The sequence below is a fragment of the Mirounga leonina genome, unplaced genomic scaffold (assembly GCF_011800145.1).
Source record: "Mirounga leonina isolate KUSES-001 unplaced genomic scaffold, KU_Mleo_1.0 Mir_171, whole genome shotgun sequence".
Classification (NCBI taxonomy): domain Eukaryota; kingdom Metazoa; phylum Chordata; class Mammalia; order Carnivora; family Phocidae; genus Mirounga; species Mirounga leonina.
In genome coordinates, this window is record NW_023270436.1 from 13509543 (window position 1) to 13524472 (window position 14930).

Sequence of the window (14930 nt, forward strand, 5' to 3'; positions counted from 1 at the left end):
GGGTAGCCCCTCAGAGGGCTCTGAGCACTTTATGAAGGTGGCTCCGGCTGCACTGTGCAAAACGCGTCCAAAGCGTCTAAGAGGGAGGGAGGAGCAGGCAGGTGGCCTCTGCAATAGTCCAGGAGACAAAGCCACGTGCAGATGTGCAGTGGACACGGGGGGGTGTTGGTCTGGAGCCCAGGGTCCAGGCAGAACGTCACTCAGGAGCTGTCAGCCTACAGATGGTAACCGAAGCAAGGAGGCCAGGCGGCATCACCTTGGGGAAAGGTGTAGAGTCAACAGAAGTCTAAGAAACGACCCCGCAGTGCGGAGCCTCTGGGGAAGAAACACAGGATAAGGAACTAGCAAGAGCCGGAGAACCACGGGCCACAGAGTCAAAGGCACAGAGGGTTCTGAGTGGCGAGCAGTCCCAGTGATCAAGAGAGATAAGGAAAGACGAGTATCTATGGGTCTGGTGACAAGAACGGTTTCGGTAAAAAGGGGTCACTGACTCCCTTGGCAAGAGTGGCGTGTGTGCAGGGGGAATGATCGCCATGTTCTGGGGCATGCGTGGGAGGCAAGGCAGGCGGCCATCACACGGCACGGTCGCACGGCTGGCCAGGGCCTGAGCCCTGCAGGGAGGAGAGAGATAAGGAGGCAGCCGCAGGGGATGCCCGCGGGGCTGTCACAGGCGTGCTTTTTATCTTCTCTCCCAAAGATGAGAGATACTGGAGTCAGCAGAATGCTGATGGCAGAGAGCAGGAACAGGGAGTTGTAGACAGAGGAAAACACAGTGGGATCCAGAGCACAGTGGGATCCAGAGCACAGAGGGCTGCCTTGGAAAACTGGAAGGACATCTTTCCCAGCGAGATGTAGAGCAAGGAGGGAGGTCCGGCAGCAGGAAGCAGGACGTGCCCAGGCGTGGGCTTCACCATCGCCCTGTAGCCTGCTGGCCCACAGGGGTGAGGTGTGAGGGTGGGCTCAGGTGCCAAACTGCCCTCCCACAACTCCGGAGCCATCGACGCCTGTGTGGGTGGCCTCAGCAAGGTACCCGACTTCTGCCGCCTCGGTTTCATTATTTACAGAATGGCAAAAACCCAGCACCCACCCTACAGGGTTGGAAGGAGGTATCTGCTAAGCGCCAGCGACCTTTTCAAAATCCGGCCATCCTACTCTCTCTCTCCATCACAGTCACAGTAGCCCTGGATTTCGGCCACTGTGACCCAGTGGACCTGTTTCTTAGCTCTTCCTGATTTACTTCAATTGAAAACAAGGTGACTTTCCCATCTTCCCAGTTTGGAAATGTTTCCCTTTTACCTAATAAGGCCACACTAATTCCAAACTATCCAGAAACTGATCCAAAAAATATTTTACACACACTCACACACTCTCATGTTTATACGCACATGTGTATGTACGTAAACCCTTGTCCAGCGGGCCTGCAGCACCGAGCTGGCCCACCTTTGTGCCATGGACGGGTGGGAATAACCTACTTTTCTTTTTCTTTTTTTTTTTTAAGATTTTATTTTATTTATTTGAGAGAGAGAGAATGAGAGACAGAGAGCATGAGAGGGAGGAGGGTCAGAGGGAGAAGCAGACTCCCTGCCGAGCAGGGAGCCCGATGCGGGACTCGATCCGGGGACTCCAGGATCATGACCTGAGCCGAAGGCAGTTGCTTAACCAACTGAGCCACCCAGGCGCCCATAATCTACTTTTCTGTCCTCTGAAATGGTTTCCCACCCTCCAAGGTCCAACTCAAACCCTTGTTCTGGAGAGGAGCCTTTTCTCATTGCTTCAGTGTCCCCTGGATTCTGCCTCCTCAGGAGCCCTGGTTTTGCTGCTGTCTCTGGTGTCACTCCCCGAGCTCAAGGACACACTGACGAAAGGGAGTCATCGGAGCACTGGGAAAAGAGCCACTCTGCACTCCTCATTCCCAAACGAGGGGGTGTCTAGGTGCTCGATCCCAGAAGCAAATGAATGGTCATCTTGAGGAAGAATGTTCTGTGCATAAGCAATGTGGAACTTGTTTTAGTGACATTTGCTTGGCAGGACGGCACTCCTGGAGGATACTACGGTACTTCCCCAGGGGGCATCGTGAGCACTAAACCGAGTCCATCATCAAAGGTAAGGACGTGAGAGCTCCTGCAGACTTTGGGTTCACCTTACCCCTTCTAAGGCTGATGTGCCATTAAAGTACAGAATTTACTTATAAAAAGCCATCCTCTGAGAGGGTCTCTGCATTCTACAAATTATCACAAAATTCCTTAACTAAAGAAAAAAGTGACAGGAATGAGTTGTGTAGACCCCAGGATCAAAAATAAAGTGAAAAAAATAAAGACAAACAATCGAGCTCTGGACAAGGGGGTCCTGGGAAGTAGATGGTCGCTTCAGTCGAGAATCTAGTTCTACCAGCTCACAGGATGTTCTGGGAGGACATCTGCTACCTGGACGACACATGGCATCTTAAGATAGGTCCCTCAGGACTTTCCTACTGATGCGCCCGCCCTTCCATAGAACTATGTGAGATCTCTGAAGTGGGGAATAAATGAGCCAATTTAAATCTATGCAATGTGGGGGCGCCTGGGTGGCTCAGTCATTAGGCATCTGCCTTCGGCTCAGGTCGTGAACCAGGGGTCCTGGGGTCGAGCCCCGCATCGGGCTCCCTGCTCCGCGGGAAGCCTGCTTCTCCCTCTCCCACTCCCCCTGCTTGTGTTCCCTTTCTTGCTGTGTCTCTCTCTGTCAAATAAGTTAATAAAATATTAAAATAAATAAATAAGTAAGTCTATGCAATGTGGAGTCAGACTATTTACCACTCTCTAATAACAAAAGCAGATGATTTTATGGCGACGTCTCTCGGCAGGCTGCTCTGAACAGACAAAATGGATCACTAGCCTATTACACGGCAAAGCCAGGGCATGATGGAAACGCACAGCTGCTTCCCATGCTGGGGCCGCTGGACGCACACCCCTGCCACCTCCCCAGCTCGCTGAGGAGCGTTTCTGACCGCAGTCACCGCGGTCCTCTCAGAGTGCTTGCCGCCGGCCGCAGGGGCCATCAGGAAACAGAGAAGCCCAAGTGCGACTGTATCAGAATTCAACAGCTTTCAAAGCCAGAGACAGTCCTTCAAGGCCAGCAGCCGGACCCGAAGAATCCATCTAAGATCCATTTTCTCCTTCTCAAACAGGAGTGTTTATGCACGGTCCGTTTCTACGCTACCAGCACAGCTGGACCAGGAACATTTAAAGTTTTGGTTCCCTATGTGGAGCTGGGATGACCTGGGGCAAACACATGTTGGGCAGCAGCGGGTGAATCGCAGAGCTGAGGCCTTGTGGTTCTAGGGGTTTAAGGCATGGACCACAAAGAGAACAGGCAACTCCTAGCAGTATAACCAACTTTTTTAGAATAAAGGAGACCAGAAACATTTAACTGATGGGTCAAGATCAGGAGAGCGAATCAATTTATGCTTATCCCCAAGGCTGATGCAAGGATAAGCTTCCGAGAGCCGCCTTTCCAGCTAGAATTTCCCTCTCTCAGGCAGGAGCAAAGCAGCAAAGGAAAATAATTACCTTCTCTGGCCAGATCCCCAGGTGGAAGTAGAGCCTGGCCTGAAGGAGGAGAAGCTGCACCTGGTCCGGGTACATCGCCAGATACAGATCCAGCGAGTCTCTCAGGAGCTGGTAGGACTGGTCGATGCCCTCCCTGGCAGGGGAAATAAATCACGGTCTGGCTCTGCTTGCTTCTGAGCGGAGATCCTCTTTTTCAAGGCCCAGGTTGTAAAAGTAATAGACACAAATGCCACACCTGTTCTAATTCTTCCTTTCTGCTCAGCAAGTAGTTACAATGGTTTTAATAATAATGATATATCCCAGAAAAAATAGAACTTTTGTACCTGCTTTGGTGATGGGCATTACATTAAAACTGTAAGCACTTTCATTACATAGTCACCTCAGTAACACTGTACATAACTAATAAATTCTGAATAGTGGAGAACAGAGGACGTTTAGGGCAGGAAAACTGTTCTATACAATACCACAATGGTGGATACCTGTCATTATGCATTTATCCAGACCCACAGAATGCACACCACCAAGAGTGAAGACGAATGTGAACCGCAGACTCTGTTAACCCGGCCATGGAGGTTCATTGGCCGTAACTAATGTCCCGCTCTGATGGGGGATGGCGATAGTGGGGGAGCCTGGGGGGTGGGGGAGGGCGGGGGCGATAGGAGAACTCTCTGTACTTTCTGCTCCGTTTTGTTAGGAACCTAAAATTGCTCTAAAAAAATCTATTTAAAAAGAAACAAAGAATTCCACCATGAGGCAGAAAACTATGACTCCAACATACAACCTTCTATTTTCCCTGTAAGACAAATTTCCTTTGACTTAGAAGCAAAATAGTTTCATACTTTTGTTTCTTATCTAAGTGATAGAAATGTATAAATCAAGAGACGACAAAGCACTTGGACCTGAGAACATCCTGCCCCTGAAAAATAACCTTTACCAATCTAAAATACTCTTGTTACTAAAGAATGCTTTCAGTATTACGGAGAGCTTGCGCAAGTGCACTTCGAAGGTGTCAAAGAGGAGTCACTCAGCACATCTTAAACCGGGACAGCATCATGTCACAGGGATGAGTTTCTTCCCAGAGTGGGTCGACAGCTGTAGATAATCCCAACTGTGTCCCACAGCATCCACGGCCTCGCTGAATCCACCATTAGCACATCGACTAAAATCCTCTGTAAGGCCATAGTGCCTCCAAACACATGCACTCGGCACAAGCGCTGGAAAACCAAGAAAACCTTACCGCTTTCCCAGGCTTAAAAGGTTTCCCACCATTCGCTGTAACACCTTCTTCACGTTGACCACCCCATACAGCGCCGCTGTCACGTGCTGGCCGATCAAGTATTCACACTCCTTTACCGTCAGCTGCTTCCCCTTCCCGAAAGCATCTATGTAGATGTAGTCAAAGATGTCCAGGCTCGCCCTATGCGAACGGCACACGTAGTTATTAGCCGGATCTCGGGTCAGAGCTAAACAAGGCAATATCTAACCACCACCCCCCCGACACCGATAAGTAGCTCAAATTAGAGCCTAAATATGAACAAAGCAGCATTTCTACTTAAAATATTAAAGCCTTGTCTAAAGTTCAAAATCTGACCCTTTATGCATGCCCTGCTGCGTTAAGACTGCAAGACACAGATGTTTAAGGAACAGCACTGATGTATGCCATCACACACAGTTTTGGGGGGAGATTAAACCAGATTAAACCAGATTAAACCAAGTTTGAGAACAAACTAGAATTTATTAACCTGGTCTACAAGATGCTCAATCTGATGTTCGGCCCAAGGCCTCTATAAACTCTCCAGACTGCCACAGTTCGTGTCTGTGGGCCCTGGGTCCCTGGGGCTGTGAGGAAAGTTATGGAGCCCTGCCCAGTAGTGTTCTGCCCCCAACTCCGCAGACATGCTCAGGTGGTCAGCCAGGGCTCAGCCTGGGAGCGCACGCCAGACCAGAGAGCAGAGCCCCTGCACTCGACCATGCCGCCCCTCCCATGAACCATGCTCTCGAACAAGGTGGTAGCCCTCGCTGGGTGGAGTGGTGGTAGGAGGTCACACAAAGCAAGTCCTCACCACATTACCAAGAACATTCTATGAGGATTCCTGAGGGATTTAGTGGGTCTTTGTTTCAGGGACTGTTGTGTATTTTTTCTTGAGCGACTGTTCCACTTTGATCTTAGGCCCACTGCAAGCCATGTAAGAGATGTTCTCTTCGGCCACTTTAAAAAGCCCAGGCAGATTCCTTCCTAGAGTCCTATCAATATCCTTTCTGTGGCAAGACAACTTTTTTTATGAGTCTAGGAGAACCACGCATATATACACAAATTTATAGGCAAAATCCTAAATAAAACACGAGCAAATCATACAACAATGTATTTTTAAAAATCCATATGACTAAGATAGATGTACCTCAAGAATGAAAAGAGAACTGAATGTTAAAAAAATCTATTTCAGCACACACAGTGTAAAAGAGAAAACAATATGATTTTATAAGCAGACACAGGAGATTTTGGGGGGAAAAAAATCTAATGCTAGGTGCCTGTGTGGCTCAGTGGGAGCATCTGTCTTTGGCTCAGATCATGATCCTGGGTTCCTAGGATTGAGTCCCTCATCGGGCTCCTTCCTCTGCCCCTCTCCCCTGCTCATGATCTCCCTAATATATAAAATCTTTAAAAAAAAAAAAAAATCTAATGCCAGCTTTTTTTTTAAAAAGATTTTATTTATTTGTCAGAGAGAGAGAGAAAGCGCACAAGCAGGAGAAGTGGCAGGCAGAGAGAGAAGCAGGCTCCCTGCTGAGAGACTCGATCCCTGGGCCCCGGGATCATGACCTGAGTCGAAGGCAGACACTTAACCGACTGAGCCACCCAGGTGCCCCTAATGCCCACTTTTTAATAAAACTGAAGCAAACTAGAAATTTAGAAGGCAGCTCTGATAATCCCAATGAAAGGAAATACCCCAAACGTCATACTTGACAATGAAATTTTAAAAGCATTCCACGTAGGGGCACTTGGGTGGCTCAGTTGGTTAAGCGTCTGCCTTTGGCTCAGGTCATGATCCCAGGGTCCTAGGATCAAGTTCCGCATCAGGCTCCCTGCTCAGCAGGGAGTCTGCTTCTCCTTCTCCCTCCACTGCTCCCCCTGCTTGTGCTCTCTCTCTCTCAAATGAATGGATAAAATCTATTTTTTTAAAGCTTTTATTTATTTGTCAGAGAGAGCGAGCGAGCGCACAAGCAGGGGAAGCAGCAGGCAGAGGGAGAAGCAGGCTCCATGCTGAGCAAGGACCCCGATGCAGGACTTGATCCCATGACCCCGGGATCATGACCTGAGCCAAAGGCAGATGCTTAACTGACTGAGCCACCCAGGTGTCCCTGAATGGATAAAATCTTTAAAAGTAAATAAATAAATAAATAAAAGCATTCCACCTAAAGTCCTACCCTAAGACAAGGGTACCCGCTATCACTGTTTCCACTCAACTTTGTGCAAGAGGACACAGTCAGCAGAATAAGTATAAGAAACAGAAACGTGCAAGGGCTGGAAAGAAAAGAAACAAAAACAAAACAAAACTGTCATGATTCACAAGCAATATGACGCTCTACACAGAAAACCCAAGAGTTGACAATGAGCTCTAATAATTTATTCCACAAAGGGATTATCAGATCTTTATCTAAATATCAATCTTATCCCTATGTATCATCAACACTTAGTAAATGTAATTTTAAAAATTACCATTTACAATAGCTACAAAATTTTAAGGTTCTTAATGAATAAAACTAGCAAAAAGTCAAAGAACTCCATGAAGAAAACAATAAAATAAAATCTTTTTAAGGGGGCACCTGGGTGACTCACTGAGTTAAGCGTCTAACTCTTGACTTTGGCTCAGGTCATGATCTCAGGGTCATGAGATTGAGCCCCAAGTCGGGCTCTGAGCTGAGTGTGGAGCCTACTTAAGATTCTCTTTCTCTCCCTCTCCCTCACCCCTCCCTCTCTAAAAGTAAGTAAGTAAATATATAAAAATCTTCTTAAGGACATCAAAGACAAATGTGGGGGGAAGTATCACATTCACAAACAGACTCAGTAGTGAAACAATGACAATATTGCTCGTATGCATCTATGAATCCAATCCAAAGCAAGCTCTGCTGCCAATCAATATCCGTACAGGCTTTTGAAGCCTGGTAAACGGATTCTAAATCTATAGAAGAGCAAAAGGCTAAGAACAGCCAAGGGAATTTTGAAGAACTCGACGGGGGTCTGACCAGTAGGTAGCAGTTAATGATAAAGTTACAGTAAGTAAGACAATATGATTTTGGCGCAGGGACAGAGCTGCGACCAAAGGCACAAGGAACGTGGGTGGAAATGAGGACGTGGAGGGCCTACAGCCCTGCTGATGCTTCACGAGCGGTGTATCCCCCACTATTCTCACCAGCTTCCCCTCTTTCCTGAGGACCCAGCCAGGGGGCTCAGTGTTTACTTCTGCCAGGTGCCTGGGGTGCTAACAAATTACTTCGTTGCTCAGCTGCACTGCTGTACATCCGCTGAGCCTAAGGAAGAATAACAGTTACCACGCACAACTGTATCCAGCAATAAGTTACTATGGCAAATAATACGGTAATTGGAGTTTTACATGCTTTGTATCATGCAGAGATCCTTGGTGGATTATTACATGGTCATTTAAGAATATTTTTGAGGTATTTGGGGAAATTGGTTGGGTTATTTAGGGAGAGAGAATGGGCTGAAAAAGCATATTTCCCATTTACAGTAACGGAAAATGAGTGTCTGCTATCCAAAAAAGAAGCCATGCAACACATTTTCAGAAATAGATATTTGGAAAAGAAGGGAAGCCCATACATACCATTTAAGGAAATATACATATGTAATGAACTATAAAAATTTGCATGGAAATAACAAAACTTTGTGGATATCTCTGCAGAGGAGGAAGAAGGGGATGAGGAAGCATACCCAGGAGGTTCCAACGATAAGTGTTTTTTTTTTTTTTTAAAGATTTTATTTATTTATTTGACAGAAAGAGACACAGCGAGAGAGGGAACACAAGCAGGAGGAGTGGGAGAGGGAGAAGCAGGCCTCCCGCCAAGCAGGGAGCCCGATGTGAGACTCGATCCCAGGACCCTGGGATCATGACCTGAGCCAAAGGCAGACACTTAATGACTGAGCCACCCAGGCGCCCCAAGTGTTTTATTTCTTAAACTAGGTGTAGAAATACAGAGACGAGTGGGGCGCCTGGGTGGCTCAGCTGGTTGAGCAGATGTCTGACTCTTGATTTCGGCTCAGGTCATGATCTCAGGATCCTGGGATGGAGCCCTGAAGTCGGGCTCCACACTGAGTGTGGAGTCTGCTTGAGATTCTCTCTCTCCTTTGCCCTCTGCCCCTCCCCCACCTTATGTGTGCACGCTCTCTCTCAAATAAATCTTTTTTTTTTAAAAGATTTTATTTATTTGACAGCGAGAGACAAAGTGAGAGAGGGCACACAAGCAGAGGGAGTGGGAGAGGGAGAAACAGGCTTCCCACGGAGCAGGGAGCCCAATGCAGGGCTCAATCAAGGACCCTAGGATCATGACCTGAGCCGAAGGCAGACGCTTAACGACTGAGCCACCCAGGCGCCCCTCAAATAAATAAATCTTAAAAAAAAAACAAAAAAACGAAATACAGAGATGAGTTACACCTTTCTTCTAGTTATGCATAACAAATTCTACTAGATGTGTAAAGCACTGGGTCATCTCAATCCTCCAAACCACTTGAAAAACATGTGCTCCATTTTCACAGAGTAAAAAACTGAGGCTCAGAGGAAGCTGAGGTCTGAACTCTGCCCGACTTCAAAGCTCAGGTATTTTCTATTATTCCACTCACCAGAGGGTATCACGGTCATTCAAAGAACAGGATATAATTCAATAACGTCGTTTCTTTTTCCTCTAAATGGCACATTTAATGAGAAGACAGTTCTGCCTATTTGGTGAACTCAGAAAAGCTAATCTCCAGCTGGTAAGAAATCGAGCATTTGCTTTGCACATGAGTGAGAACGTAGCTACTCTGTCCTCTCCCCCACCTTCTTCTGTGCCCTCCCCCACTTCTTTCTCTGGTGAGGTGGGAGGGGGGGAGATTTAATGGAAGACTACAAAGTAAGACTTTCTTTAAGAACTCTTTGATCTAGATGGACTTCACAGATATATTGAGAACACTTCATCCTAAAACGGCAGAATACACATTCTTTTTAAGTACACATGAGACATTCTCCAGAACACATCACATACTGGGTCACAAATCAGGCCTCAACGAATACAAAAAGACTGAGACCATACCATGCATCTTTTCTGATCACAACACTATGAAACTTGAAGTCAACCACAAGAAAAAATTTGGAGAGACCACAAATATGTGGAGATAAATAACATGTTACTAAACAATGAATGGGTCAACTAGGAAATCAAGGAAGAAATTTAAAAAATACATGAAAATAGGGCGCCTGGGTGGCTCAGTTGGTTAAGCAACTGCCTTTGGCTCAGGTCGTGATCCTGGAGTCCCTGGATCGAGTCCCGCATCGGGCTCCCTGCTCAGCAGGGAGTCTGCTTCTCCCTCTGACCCTCCCCCCTCTCATGTGCTCTCTCTCATTCTCTCTCTCTCAAATAAATAAATAAAATCTTTAAAAAAAAAAAATACATGAAAATAAATGAAAATGAAAACACAACTGTCCAAAACCTCTGGGTTGTAGCAAAGGTGGTCATAAGAGGGAAGTATATAGCAATAAAGCAATATAATACCTTAAGCAGCAAGAAAAATCTCAAATAAACAATCCAACCTTACCCCTAAAGGAGATAGAAAAAGAACAAGAAATGAAACCTAAAGTCAGAAGAAGGGAAATAAGAAAGATTAGAGGAGAAGTAAACGATACAGAACAAACCAAAAAAACCCCTGGTAGAACAGATTAATGAAACCAGGTATTGGTTCTTTGAAAAAAATTAATAAAATTGATAAACCTCTAGCCAGACTTTTCAAAAAAGAAAGGACCCAAATAAATAAAATCACAAATGAGGCATGAGAAGTAACAACCAACACCATAGAAATATATACAAATGTAAGAGAATATGAAAAATTATATGTCACCAAATCAGACAATCTGGCAGAAACGGATAAATTCCTAGAAACATGTAAACTACCAAAACAAACAGAAATAAATAGAAAACTTGAACAGAGCAATAACCAGCAAAGAAACTGAATCACTAAAAAAAAAAAAAAAAAAAAATCTCCCAACAAACAAAAGTCCAAGGCCAGATGACTTCACAGGTAAATTCTACCATTTATTTTTTTTATTTTTTAAAGATTTTATTTATTTATTTGACAGAGAGAGACAAAATGAGAGAAGGAACACAAGCAGGGAGAGTGAGAGAGGGAGAAGCAGGCTTCCCGCTGAGCAGGGAGCCCGATGCGGGGCTCGATCCCAGGACCCTGAGATCATGACTTGAGCCGAAGGCAGACGCTTAACGACTGAGCCACCCAGGCGCCCCTCTACCAAACATTTAAAGAAGAGTTACTACTTATTCTTCTTAAACTATTCCAAAAAATAGAAAAGGAAGGAAAACTTCCAAATTCCTTCTATGAGGCCAGCACTACCTTGCTTCCAAAACCAGATAAAAACTCCACTAAAAAAAGAGAACTAAAGGGGCGCCTGGGTGGCTCAGTCAGTTGAGCATCAGACTCCATTTCGGCTGGGGTCATGATCACAGGGTCATGAGATTGAGCCCTGAGTCAGGCTCCACGCTCAGCACGGAGTTAGTTCTCTCTCTCCTTCTGTCCCTCCCCACATTGGTGCACACGTGTGCACACATATGGGCACACGCTCTCTTTCTCTCAAATAAAATCTTAAAAGAAAATAGAACTACAGGCCAATATCCTTGAAGAACATGGATGCAAAAATTCTCGACAAAATACTAGCAAACCGAATCTAACAATACATTAAAAGAATCATTCACTACAATCAAGTGAGATTTACTCCTGGGTTGCAAGGGTGGTTCCATAGTCACTAATCAATCAATGTGATACACCACATTAATAAAAGAAAAGAACCAGATGATCATTTCAATAGATGCAGAAAAAGCATTTGACAAAATACAACATCCACTCATGATAAAAACACTCAACAAAGTAGGTTTAGAGAAAACATACCTCAACATAATATAAAGACCATATATGAAAAACCCACAGCTAATATCATCCTCAATGGGGAAAAACAGAGAGCTTCTCCTCTACGGTCAGGAACAAGACAAAGATGTCCACTCTCACCACTGTCACTTAACATAGTACTGGAAGTCCTAGCCACACCTAGCCACACAAAAAGAAATGAAAGGCATCCAAACGGGCAAGGAAGAAGTCAAACTTTCACTATTTGCAGATGACACAATACTCTATATAGAAAACCCAAAAGATTCCACCAAAATAATTGCTAGAACTGATACACGAATTCAGTAAAGTCACAGGATACAAAATCCACCTACAGAAATCTGTTGCATTTCTATACACCAAAAATGAAGCAGCAGGAGAAAATAAGGAATCAATTCCATTTACAATTGCACCCAAACCAGTAAGATACTTAGGAATAAACCTAACCAAAGAAGTGAAAAGACCTGTACTCTGAAAACTATAAAACACTGATGAAAGAAATCGAAGATGACACAAAGAAAAGACATCCCATGTTCATGCATTGGAAGAACAAATATTGTTAAAATGTCTACACTACCCAAAGCAATCTACACATTTAATACAATCCCTATCAAAATACCACTAGCATTTTTCACAGAGCTAGAACAAACAATCTTAAAATTTGTATGGAACTACAAAAGACCCCAAATAGCCAAAGCAACCTTGAAAAGGCAAAGCAAAGCTGGAGGCATCACAATTCCAGACTTCAAGCATATTACAAAGCTGTGTATTACAAGTATATTACCAATGGCACTGGCACAAAAACAGACACACAGATCAATAGAACAGAACAGAAAACCCAGAAATAAACCCACTATTACATGGTCAATTAAACTTTGACAAAGCAGGAAAGAACATCCAGTGGGAAAGACAGTCTCTTCAACAAATGGTGTTGGGAAAACTGGACAGCAATATGCAAAAGAGTCAAATACAAAAAGTTCAAAATGGATGAAAGACTTAAATGTGAAATATGAAACCATTAAAATCCTAGAGAACACAGGCAGTAACCTCTCTGACGTCAGCCATAGCAACTTCTTTTTAGATACGTCTCCTGAGGCAAGGGAAACAAAAACAAAAATACACTACTGGGATTTCATCAAAATAAAAAGCTTCTGTACAGTGAAGGAAATAATCAACAAAACCAAAAGGCAGCCTATGGAATGGGAGAAGATATTTGCAAATGACACATCTGATAAAGGGTTAATATCCAAAACCTATAAAGAACTTATATTGGGGTGCCTGGCTGGTTCAGTCAGTGAAGTGTGTGACTCTTGATCTCGGGGTTGTGAGTTTGAGCCCTGCGTTGGGTGCAGAGATTATCAAAAAAACAAACAACAAACCCTTACAAAACTCAGCACCCAAAAAAGAATGATCCAGTTAAACACTGGGCAGAAGACATGAATAGACATTTTCTCAAAGGAAGACATCCAGATAGCCAACAGACACATGACAAGATGTTCAATATCACTCATTATTAGAGAAATGCAAATCAAATCTATAAGGAGCCATCACCTCACACCTGTCAGAATGGCTAAACTCAATAACACAGGAAACCACATGCGTTGGTGTGGATGTGTTTATAGCAGCATTCTCTACAATAGCCAAACTGTGGAAACAGCCCAAGTGTCCATCAACAGATAAGTGGAGAAAGAAGTGGTATACTTATACACAATGGAGTATTACTCAGCCATAAAAAAGAACGAAATCTTGCCATTTGCAACAACATGGATGGATGTAAAGCTAAGCAAAATAAGTCAGTCAGAAAAAGACAAATACCGTATGATTTCACTCATATGTGGAATTTAACAAAGAGAAGAGCAAAGGGGAAAAAAAAGAGAGACAAACCAAGAAACAGACTATTAACTACAGAGAACAAGCTGATGGTTACCAGAGGGGAGGTGGGTGGGGCGTGGTGGGAAGGATGAAATACGTAATGGGGATTAGGGCATGCACTTGTGATGAGCACTGGATAGTCTAAAGAAGTGCTAAATCACTTGAAACTAATATTACACTGTATGTTAGCTACCTGGAATTTAAATAAACACTTTAAAAAAAATAAGCAAAATTCCTTAAAACAAAAAACCTCTTTGATCTGATCTGCTTTGCAACAAGGGACTTAAGAGACCCACCCAAAACCCTGAGCTCCTAGTCCTACTCTTTATATGGAGAATTGTAAATTCACATGCAGCTTTAAGAAAGAATACACAAAAATCCAGAGAGCCCTTCTCCCAGAACCAGAATCTCGACACTGATGGCCAAGGAACCAGACAGCTGGCCCACCCCCAGTGCTCTGGTGAACCTCTCTATTCGGTTCCTGCACTTCCTCTCAGCACCGTGGGAGTGAATCCTGAGGCCCAATCACAATGTGACATAGGTGGCTCACCCTTCTGCACCCTGGCACCACCTTAACAAGAAGTGACTGGGGAAGTTGACAGGTTCCAGTGGGACCCCCAACTGCCGGGCAATTGTCAAGTAGAGCAGAGACATGCTGATCGGGATTCCTGTTCTGCGAATCAAAACCTAAAGGAGAAAAAAATCCTTTAGCTTCATGGAAAGAAACCAGACCTTGTCGTTCCTGCAACGTAAAGTTCTTACAGGGCCCCCACTGTGCACCGGGAATGACGCTAGGTTTTTGTGGAGCAACATTTGATTTATTTAGATTGGGGGTCTGCAAACTGCAGTCTGTGGGCCAAAATCTAGTCCATCACCTGTTTTTGTATGGCCTGCATAAGAAGAGTTTTAACATTTAGTGTTTTAGAAAAATCGTCAAAAGAATACTATTTCGTGACACATAAAAATGACATGAAATTCACATTTTCATGTCTGTATAGAAGGTTTCATGTGTCCGTACAGAACACAGCCACACTCATTGTTTTTGCAATGTCCATGTCTCCTTTCAACTCCAGTGGCAGACCTGAGCACTGAGGACACAAAGCATATGGCCTGCAGAGCCAAAACGTCTGGCCCTTGACAGAGAAAGTGTGCAGATCTGTGATTTAGGGTGTGCTTCTTCCAAAAGAATGAAAGGCCATTTCAAGGAAAGTGTGTAAAATATGACAGAAAAAAATTTAAGGTACATACGGGGCAACAGAATAGATTTGAAAACGGTGCTAAGGACGAAGCACATTAAAACTAAGTATCAATGATACGGCCGGCCAAATTTCCTCTGGCCATTCTAGAGGCCAGTGCAG

The 14930-nt window shown here is 44.5% G+C and overlaps 1 protein-coding gene across 5 annotated transcripts in view; it reads right to left on the bottom strand.

Moving 5' to 3' along the window:
* FBXO21 (F-box protein 21) overlaps positions 1–14930 on the bottom strand; it is a 47216-nt gene that overhangs the window by 17988 nt on the left and 14298 nt on the right. For all 5 annotated transcript variants that reach the window (XR_004681423.1, XM_035017088.1, XM_035017089.1 and 2 more), the window contains 3 exons: positions 14123–14259; positions 4783–4962; positions 3546–3678 (listed from right to left, as the gene is read on the bottom strand). Coding sequence is in view for 4 of the 5 variants with exons in the window: in XM_035017088.1 (XP_034872979.1) it covers positions 3546–3678; positions 4783–4962; positions 14123–14259 (450 nt within the window). In the remaining variant the exon portion in view is untranslated. The remainder of the gene's footprint in view (positions 1–3545; positions 3679–4782; positions 4963–14122; positions 14260–14930) is intronic.